This window comes from Sardina pilchardus, chromosome 2, assembly GCF_963854185.1.
Source record: "Sardina pilchardus chromosome 2, fSarPil1.1, whole genome shotgun sequence".
Taxonomy (NCBI): domain Eukaryota; kingdom Metazoa; phylum Chordata; class Actinopteri; order Clupeiformes; family Clupeidae; genus Sardina; species Sardina pilchardus.
This window is the reverse complement of record NC_084995.1, coordinates 27,417,224-27,427,695: the sequence shown is the minus strand read 5'-3', so window position 1 is coordinate 27,427,695 and position 10,472 is coordinate 27,417,224. Positions and strand designations below refer to the sequence as shown.

The 10,472-nt window shown below is 38.2% G+C and overlaps 1 protein-coding gene across 1 annotated transcript; it reads left to right on the top strand.

Moving 5' to 3' along the window:
* Positions 1–2,893: 2,893 nt before the first annotated feature.
* Positions 2,894–8,565, top strand: LOC134068348 (G-protein coupled receptor 55). The gene is made up of 2 exons (XM_062523887.1): positions 2,894–2,926; positions 4,086–8,565. The coding sequence occupies exon 2, from the start codon at positions 4,112–4,114 to the stop codon at positions 5,030–5,032; it is 921 nt and encodes a 306-aa protein (XP_062379871.1). The 5' UTR covers positions 2,894–2,926; positions 4,086–4,111; the 3' UTR covers positions 5,033–8,565.
* Positions 8,566–10,472: the final 1,907 nt, after the last annotated feature.

The window sequence follows — 10,472 nt, the reverse complement described above, 5'->3', positions numbered from 1 at the left end:
TTCTATACTGGATACCAAAAGCCTATGCAAAGGGAATATTAGATATTACTTCATTTCACCTCAGAAATGAGGAAATCAAGTCAAGTCAAAATCAATGTGTTTCAATGGAAGTACATTATAGAACAAATGATTGTCAATGATATGGTATGATGAAAGTATCTCAATGCATGCCAAGTCACATAAGGAAGATATTGACCATTAGACAACATATCAAGTGAGTTGGCATGCACTGAGATACTTCCATCATACCATATCATTGACAATCATTTGTTCTATAATGTACTTCCATTGAAACGCATTGATTTTGACTTGACTTGATTTCCTCATTTCTGAGGTGATATGAAGTAATATCTAATATTCCCTTTGCATAAGCTTTTGGTATCCAATATAGAAGCAAATTGCAGCAATTATTTTGAAGCTGACTGTACCTATTGTTCAGATTTAGTTTTCTAGAAATATATGCAAATTATTGCATATTTAGGTAAAACTGGTCTCATTTGCATATCTAAACATCACATTTCAGAAAACTTGCAATACAAAAAATCTTTGCCTTAATGTGAGTAAACAACTGTGAAAGTTTCAATTTGATATCTATAGTTTAAAATTTTACCCATTTCACCAGTAGTAAATCCCAATGGAAAAATGCATTGGAAATTGCTACCTTTGACCTTGAAAAAAAGTATGTTCCACTAAATCTAAATGGGTAGATTTTTTATATGTTAATCAGATCATTATATGTTAATCAGATATACCTAGGGATCACAAAAAACTTTGAATGATTACTATTGCAATTAGTTATGGGTCAAACGCTAGATTGACTGGCCTATTAGGCCAGTGGTCGTCAGCTGAAGGCATTTTTATAAAGGATCATGGGGTAGGCTATTTTTAATTAATAGGCCTAAATGGCACTGCTTCGTAATGATAATTAAAAAAAAAAAAAAAAAAACTTTAAAAAGTTAACACCATGATATTACATTTGGTTGATGCTTTTTAACCAAAGTGACAACATTACTTTAAGGTAGCCTACCATATGAAGCAGTGAGGGCTCAGCTCATGAACACGTTACAAAAATATGGTCATAAGAATGAAAATCCCTGTTACAGTCTATAATAATGTGTGTGACACCTACTTTAAAATCACGTTAGCCTAATATGTGTGTGTAAATCTTAAGTGGTGTGCCTTGGTGTTTTGGTTTGACCTTTGGTAGGCTATGCCTTAGCTCCAAAAATGTTGAGAACCTCTGGACTAATGCTGTAGGCCTACTGTGATAAAGAGAAAAGAGATGAACATTTCGAACATGTTAAATTGGTATCTTGCAGGCAATAAATAGGCCAGTATGACACTACCCCACACAATTTAAAAAAGTAGGCTTGCATTTCCACTTGGGCTGTCAATATCATTTAAATATCTAATGTTTTTTTGTTTTTTTTTGACCAGGGCAATTATGAAAAAGAACTTTAGTAGGCTAATACTATACAATTTCTATAATAGCCCAGTTCTATGGTAGTATAGTCTGACTACCTCTATGTTTTATAAGACCATAAGGTCATATCCTTAATACAGTGTTCCTACAGTCTTACAGTATGTCCCATAAGAGTCCTACAATATCTATAGTATTCCTCTAAGATTATCCTCCAATAATATTCTGTCTCCATTTCATTCACATTTCTTTTCGTAAGGGCAGGCCATTAAAATAATAATAAAAAATAGTAAATATAAAGGGACCGTCCTAAACGATGGTGGTGGTGAGTGAGGTTCCCCCTTTACTGTAAACCGCTTTGGGGGCCATGATAAAGCGCCTAACAAACGCAATGTATAGATGTTGGTGTTGGTGTTGTCTGATCAACCTAAAGTGTGAAGCATCTAGCTAGATTGGGAAGATAGCCTAGCCTATTTGTTAGATACATTTTGCACATGTCCCTTTAACTAGACAGTCTGTGGCAGTTTGGCTTTAGCTAGCATCAGCAAATTGGCAGTCATGAAAACCACTATGAATGTCAAAACCCCTACAGGTGGGGAAATCAACCAAAAAAGATTATATCCACAAAATGTTGCCTCAGTTCCAACTGACAAAACTGACAACTATTTTTTTTCAACTGGTCCTCTCTGTTGGCCATTGCTATTATCTCGATACAAATTAATCATCCAGGATGAAGAAGAGATGTATCCCATCACCAAGAGACGTATCCCATCATTGTAAAGAATATTCATTTTCTTTTAATATAATATACTGTACAGTTTGGACACAGGACAGCTCACCGTTTATATTCAAATCAAATTGACCTCCAGAGAGGATTACAAGCATATTGGAATAGCCCATAATGGCATTAAACAATTAAACAATTGATATAAAAAGCAAGAATGGTCACATATGGAAAAATAGGAAATAGTATGTACTGTGTGCCTACTTACTGTAGCCTGCTTAACTGAAGTTTGTTCTCATATGATTAGGCAACTGATTTCACAGCGCTTTTGGCTGAAAACCACAAGGGAAAACCACGTGGAGACCAGTTTTGTTCTCAGACATGTTTGTCACGCAACCTCTTGTTGTTCTGAGAAAGTAGCATGACTATGCCATTACAATGTCATACTAATTTACAATTATATGGGCTAATGATGCAATCAAGGTGTATGATTACAGCACCTTCTCCATTTCTGTTCATCTTGATAATGAATTAATGCATCTTTACAATAGGTATATCTTACCTCTTAATGATATACATGATCATTATTGGACTGCATCATAAAGGGGTATTTAACATTGCCATAAATTCAGGAAAACCAGATTATAGCCAGACAGACAAAAAAAAAGAAACCAGACAACGGAAGAAGGAAGTGGTGAAAGAGAGCGCTTTTGAAGCAGAAGTTGTTCATTTTAAACAAATGAGCTTTACATGCAACAGCAAGGTGTGGTGGAACCTCCAAGGTAACATACCTTATTTATTTTTAACAGCCACACAATTTCACTGTGGTCGTGTTGCATAAGGCTACTTAATGCAGGCTAAAGGATTTAAATGTTATGATTATGGTTATGGTTGTGGAATTTAGCAAATGCTTTTGTCCAAAGTGAATATATAGAATACATTCAGAATATGCACAGCAATTGTTAGAATTAACAGTAAACAGTTTTAAAAAAAGTTAAGCCTGCATTAAGCAAATTAGAAATAATGACAAATCATACCAAAAAATTACATTGCAAATGTATTTTTGAGTCTTACACGTCCACATTTTACATGGTGTCAATGCTCTCACACTATCTTTAAGATTAACATTGATGTCTTGCTTAGTGTTTCATTAAAAGATTATGTTTATTCTGCCACTCACACACACCTACCCACACGACAGAGAAAGGGAAGGAGGTGGTTGAGGTTAAACAGTATGACTGCGTGACTCATCCGTGTGCCATCTTGTGCATGTGAATAGGCACACAGAGCATGTGGGAAGATAATGAGACTAAATCAGTGATCGAAGAGATTCACACGCACTTTTATAATCTAACAACTGGGGCTGTCTAGATCCTCTGTGTCAACCTGTGATTGGTGAAAACATCTGCAGGTAAATGCAGTTAGAATCATGTATAACATTGACTTGTACAATTTTGGAAATTAACTATTGTATTTTTATATATTACATTGTACAGAGATTTTGATATCTCACCATTGCATATCAGTGTAAAGTGTGTTGTACTGTATTAGATGCGGATGGTATTTGGCATGCATTTGATATTATGCTATTAATGTCAGTTTATGTCAATTCAGATACATTTTGTTCAGTGTTGACTGCCTTACATTTTTGTGCATTTGTGCCATGAATTTTCACACTATAGTCTTTAATGGATTGAACTAATAAAAACGGTAATAGGCTAATTCCCTCCGAATAATGACATTGATAAACGTTTTTTTGTTTCACTTTGTGAGAAGTATTTTTGGAACTGCATGCAGCTGATTTACCCAGAGTATAAACAGCTTGATTATAAAAGCCCTGAAATGGAAAAACACATTGCTTGGGAAGACATGTTTAATTCACTGTATTCACTGTATTCATACTTGAAGAACTAATTTATTTTATTTATTTATTTTATTTAGTGTGTAGCTGTAAAGACAGGTCCATAATGACAGAAAACTGCTCAATGGTCCATGTTGAAGTGCTGATGCAGTCTGTGCAGTTGGTCATATATGTGCCTACCTTTGTGTTTGGGCTGGTCCTGAACACCCTTGCACTGGTAGTCTTCTGTGTTCTTCGAAAATGGAACGAGTCCACCATTTACATGACCAACTTGGCTCTGATGGACCTGCTGCTGCTCCTCCTGTTGCCGTTCAAAATGCATGCCGTAAATAACCAGTGGAACCCCAGTATGAAGTTGTTCTGCTCCTTTTTGGAGAGCATGTATTTTGTGGGGATGTATGGGAGCATCTATACCATCACTTGCATTGCTATGGACCGCTACGTTGCCATTCAGCATCCAATGCGTGCAAAAGAGTTTCGGTCGCCAAAGGCTGCCATCATTATCTGTGTAGTCATCTGGTTTCTTGCGCTGGGGGCCACGTCACCTGTCTACAGCTTCCATAACGACAAAGAAGAAAAGTTTCGCTGTTTCCATGGCTTTTCGGATGCAGGCTGGAAGCCTGCTCTCATAGGCTGTGTGGAAGTGTTTGGCTTTCTGCTTCCAGCAGCCGTGGTGGTGGTGTGCTCTATAAAGAGCATCCGCACACTCAAGCAGTCACAGGGACAGAGCGTTAAGAGTCGTGCCGGCGAGAGGATACTGTACAGCAGCGTGTGTGCCTTTCTGGTGCCCTTCACCCCCTATCACCTGGGAGTCTTTCTGCAGTTTCTTGTGCGCCGAGAAAGCATCACAGCCTGCCAGTCAAAGACTAGCATTGCGCTGTTTGTGCAGATTGCCATGTGCTTGGCCAATGTCACTTGCTGCCTGGATGCCCTCTGCTATTACTTCATTGTCAAGGAAGTTCGCTGTTCCAAGGACACCATCAGGCGCTCTATAAGCAAGAGGACTACCAGCACATCAGAAGTGTAGTGCGATTGATATTGTGAATTTACTATAAAAAGCACCTTTTGTACCCCCCCCCCCCTCCAGTTTTAAAAGACCACATTTCAAGAGGGAGAAGACTAAGAGGGGGAAATAATATTTGTGTCCAAAGAGGTTATACCAGTGGTTATGGTGTAATTTAAACATTTGTTGTATTCACCACATATTTAAATGTAGTATCTTCAAGCTTCATAGGCTTCATAGGCTTGACTAATATTAAGCATTATTAATTGTTACTCGTATTTCTATATACAGTATTCCAGAAATGTACAAATGTCAAATGCATTACTAGTCAGCTTGTTCACATGTTAATGCATTAGTTTATATGTTTAGATCTATGCTAGAATTCACCATGCAATTTCATTAATTTATCTATATAATTTTTGCACCCCTCATATATATTGTTTTTTGTCTGAAGTACTCTTACCTTTTCAGTTTTCTACTTAAACATCAAAACATTTCTGCTTCACCTCTTATTCGCCTGCAATTTCCAATAATGGTCATCTATGTTATAAAATAATAGGTAAACTTAAAAAAAAGAAAGAAAAACTCCATTGTGCAAAGAAAAAAAAACATTTGTAATTTGAGACAAAAGAATGTGAATTTGTGATTGTTTTGAAAAAAAGTGACTAAATGGTGTGGTGTCTTTGAAAAATAGAGCTTTATAGTTTTATATAAAACTTTAATAGTTTTGAGAACGTTAATTTATGAAAATGTGCTCATGCAAGTTATTATACAAGTTATTGTAATAATGAAGGCTTTCCCAGACAGCCTTATGCATGTGTCTGCATCAGTGGATTGCTACTCCATCAACCTAAAAGGCACTGAAAACCACATGCGCATGTTTTGAAGCGTGTTCGAAACCAGAGGTTTGCAGGTATCAAAACCTCTTCTTGCTGTTTGAGTTATATTTCTCATAGTTGAACTGGGTTGTTTCCTGAGTCTCTGCTGCATGGTGGCAAGATCAGGTCTCTGTACGTTTCTGAACCACAATCATATGTGCAATGGGCAACACATGGCATACAATTACTGGTGTCCTTGGTAAAGCTAAATAATTACAAATTGTTGAATTGTTGAATCTCACTGAAAAAAAGAACAAAATGCCTAGTCAAAAAATATTTATCTTTAACAAAAACTCTGCCAACTCTGCATCAATACAACCTTTGTATAAATTCTCTTTGCCAAGAAGAAAACACAGGTTGAAGTATACAGTGCAGGGAATATGAGACATTCCTCTTTATCGCTTTATATGGCCAGTACTCATGGGGGAATTCTCCCCTTCGCGCATGAATAATGTGTAAGCTTTTTTTACACGTTTTAGTTGCGCACTTCTGTTTTGCGTGTATTCTGCTGTCTCAGCTTCTGACACACCCACATCGCGCAAGTTCGAAATGAAGGCGGCCTTATGAAAGAGTTGTGGACTTTCTCATTGACCGCCTGAATGCCATTTCAATTAAAAAAAGAACAGCAACCAGTTTTGATTTTAAAGACGTAAGCAAGGTGAACTGAATAAAGAACGGCCTACAGTAAAATGGTGTGTTATCTCATAGCTTAACAAAGAAATGACTTCACGAAATTTCACTTTTGCTTTGAAGTTTGTTTATAAAGAGTCAAGCCGTGCTTGATGTGTGTATTCATAATTCAAAAACTCACTGTTGACAAAGAAAGTTTCGCTGGCAGCTGCTTCTAATAATATCAATTTATCCACTATACGATTGTATAGACTGACACCTGCAGCTTCAAATACAGTAGAGACTGGCATAACAACGTCAATCTCCATTACAAACGAATCAGGAGACATAAACTATGCTGCTCGGCTGTAGTGCAGACGTCTGTGCAAATGTATAGATGACTTAAAGTAGGAAAGATACAGACAGATTGGAATGAAGTAGGCTACAGTAGGGTATCGGATTATTCGGATTTCACGTCAAGCTAAAACTGAAAACCGGAGCGCGTAGCTGGAAATGTGCGTAAGTCATGGCAGAATGCGCACAAGAGTTGTATAAGAAACGTACAGATTTTGGGTTGCTCCTCCCAAAACACGTAACTCCCTAGTCTGGTTTTCACCATACTAAGCTCAATCTTTTAAGATTGAACATTAGTCTGGGGAGGCTGCGCTTCGTTTCTACTGCACTTTGCGTCGCTTAAGTTTCGTTATCGTCTATAGCCTGAGCTGCCGGGCGAAATTCAAATTCCCCGGAAGTTCAGGCAGGGTTCACCCAAAGCCATCGATATCTCAAAGTTGTGTCAGCCGTTGACCTCGCTGTTAGAGCCAGATTAGAGCGGTCACGTGGTTAGTGGTAGTCTCAGTAGTTCCTTTGGTCCCTGGTTTACTACGGGATTGACAGCAGCGATCGCATTAATATTTACGGTAAGTACTCAATGAAAATTACTATAAACTGCAGTGCCACATATATTACTCACTGAAAATGCATTATTATGCACACAACCATAAGTCATGTAGAAAAGTCTTATGATAACACCTGAGATATTCATTCATTCCCCCATTGAGAGGAACTATTGAACAGCCATGACATACCGGATGTGCCGCCATTTTTTGGACACGTGAGTGAATGGTTGTGTCGCAACTTTGAGATTGTGGGTGCCTCTCATTATGCCTCCTCGATCCTCGATGCTCGATCCTCGAGGGGCGTTCCCACTGATCTATAACTAACACTGGATAGACTATCCCATTGTTTCCCCCCCATCATTCTTTATGTAGATCAGTGAGGATCGAGGCATCGAGGAGCGAGGGAGGACGTATAAACGCTACATGAAACGCACCCATTGATGGCTTTGACCCACCCTCCCTTGTAACTCCCTCTATCACGCGTAAATGACAGACTGAAGTGAACGGTGCGTTTTTTACTTACCTGCCCTTACGCGCATGGGAGAATCCCCCCTAAGTATTTCATATACCACCAAGAGTACTTGCACTAGTTACAGTTTTTTTGATTGCTTTGACCTGGTTGAAGAAACTGGTGACCTCTCAGTCTTCATCATCACTCTCTCAGCAGAGCAAAAGACACCTCTTGCAAATGAGTTAACCCATTGTCATTGTTTTGACACACTTCCCGCACCCTTTTGCAAATCAGTTAACGCAGATGTCATTCAAGCAGTCCAAACTCCATTGCTTTAGCTGTGGTAACCAAACAGAAACTATATGTTCCCATCTCTTAGAAACTTCTTGCCCAGTATGAAATCACTCAAGCACCTGTTTGACACTGCTTCACAAAACTTTTCAATTTGCAATCATTCTGCAGGCTTAAAAGGTGCCATGTTGTGTGTTGTAACTTGCAAGCATAGATGGTCAAGGCAGATGAGAGTGAGAGTAAGAATTGACCAGAAGAGATTTTTTATTTTTATTTTCCTTATGTCTTACACAGTGATGGATTTTACTGGATTTTTTTCTTTCATACTATATATGTGGTTTCTGATGGAATATTTCACTTCTTAGCCACAATCTCAAAAAAAAAAAAAAAAAAGAATGAATACTGCATTCAATAAAATTTGAAAAATCATTGTATGATTCTGGATCTATTTTTTGCAAGAAAGCAAATTGGCACTGATATGTAAGCTGCTGACCAGTAATGCAGCACTGATTCACATTGAGAGCTGAATTTTGTATTTTCATGCCCTGACTGATTGGAAGCGCTTATGCACTTGTGTGCAAGTTGTGTTGTTTGAGGGCAAAATTTGCTTTTGGTCCATATTTTAAATGTTTTGGAGGAGTTAGAGCCTTTTGCAGGCAAAATGAGTCATCTTGACCATTGGTGGCACTGTTTAGGCCTTTGCGTTAAGAGTTTTGAGAAATAGTTTTTTGAGTCGACTACTGCGTCAAAGCAATAAAAGTAAATCACACTAAAAGTTTTTAACTAAGAATTTAACTGGAAAGCCAGTCTGAACTTAGGCCCGCTCATGCCTCATCTATTGCATCATCTGAGCACATTTTGATTATGCTTTCCCTTTGGTTGCTAAGTGTTTGTTGAAAGTCACCAGTGTGTATGTGTAAGTGAGTGTGTGTGTGTGTGTGTGTGTGTGTGTGTGTGTGTGTGTGTGTATGTGTGTGTGTGTGTGTGTGTGTGTGTGTGTGTGTGTGTGTGTGTGTGTGCACGTTTATGTGGTTGTGTCTGTGTGTGCTCGACTTGACTCGGACTTGAGGCGCCAATGACTCAGACTTGGACTCAGATTCAAGCATTGACTGCATTCAGAGATAATTTGAGGTAAGGACTCAGATATTTTTTGACACTGGTACCTGATAAGGTATCCTGGGAGCGGATATGAATTTTTTCCCTATGAGTGAGTGAGTGAGTGAGTGAGTGAGTGAGTGAGTGAGTGAGTGAGTGTGTGTGTGTGTGTGTGTGTGTGTGTGTGTGTGTGTGTGTGTGTGTGTGTGTGTGTGTGTGTGTGTGTGTGTGTGTGAATTAATAATGTCTGTGTGCATACCTCTTTGTGTGTGTACGTGTCAGTGTGTGTGTGTGTGTGTGTGTGTGTGAATTAATAATGTCTGTGTGCATACCTCTTTGTGTGTGTACGTGTCAGTGTGTGTGTGAGAGAAAGTGAGTGTGTGTGGATTTGTGCACTTATAAGTGTGTTAACTTTACGAGTCATCAGGAAAATTTACTTCTTATTAACTTGTGTTAAGTTATTATTTCTACTAGGGTATTTCTAGGAGCGCCGGATGTCTATCAAATGCATCTGTGCTAACCAGTCATATCGATAGTAGACCTCTAAAGTTCGCCTCCAAAGCTGCCATCTTTATAGAGATCTGGATGTTACAGTTTTTTACGATTGTTTACACACTAAAATATTTTTTTTCACACAATAAGCAAAATTTTACTCCAAGGAGCAAAACACCTCCACAGATTTGCACAACATTACACACAATGTCTGCTTCACCCTTTTTGCAAAACATTACATACAGTGATTTGTAAAACTCTACACACATTTCCATACCTTAGACACAGATAAGGATTGTGAGGTTACTTCCTTGTCATTACAAAGCCCCGGATTGCCAATGACTACACTAATGAACGAATTGGATAATCACATCCACCAGGTGTGTAAGCACACATGCGCAAAATTGAAAACGCAGCACTCAGGTGTGCTATACAGTCTTGTTGCTTTTGCAGTAGTTGCTCTTCAGAGTCAAAGTGTATGTACTTTATGCAGTAGTTTTTGTTTGTCTACAGATTTTATTTGTTCAATTGATTTCATTGTTGGTTGATTACTGTAACTGATTATGGTTAGAAATACTGTAAGTACTGAAAGAAATACTTGAAATATTCAGTCTACAGCAGTCTTCAGTGTTGTACAGTGCAAGTGCAAGTTTATAGACCTATTTATGTACACTTTCCCTATGTCGAACTAATCATGAAGAATGTTGTGGGTTTGTCACTATTTTTTGGACATCTAAATGATCCCTTAC

Excerpts from the sequence above, each read along its gene's own strand:
- LOC134068348 (XM_062523887.1), top strand. The coding sequence starts at position 4,112 with ATGACAGAAAACTGCTCAATGGTCCATGTTGAAGTGCTGATGCAGTCT.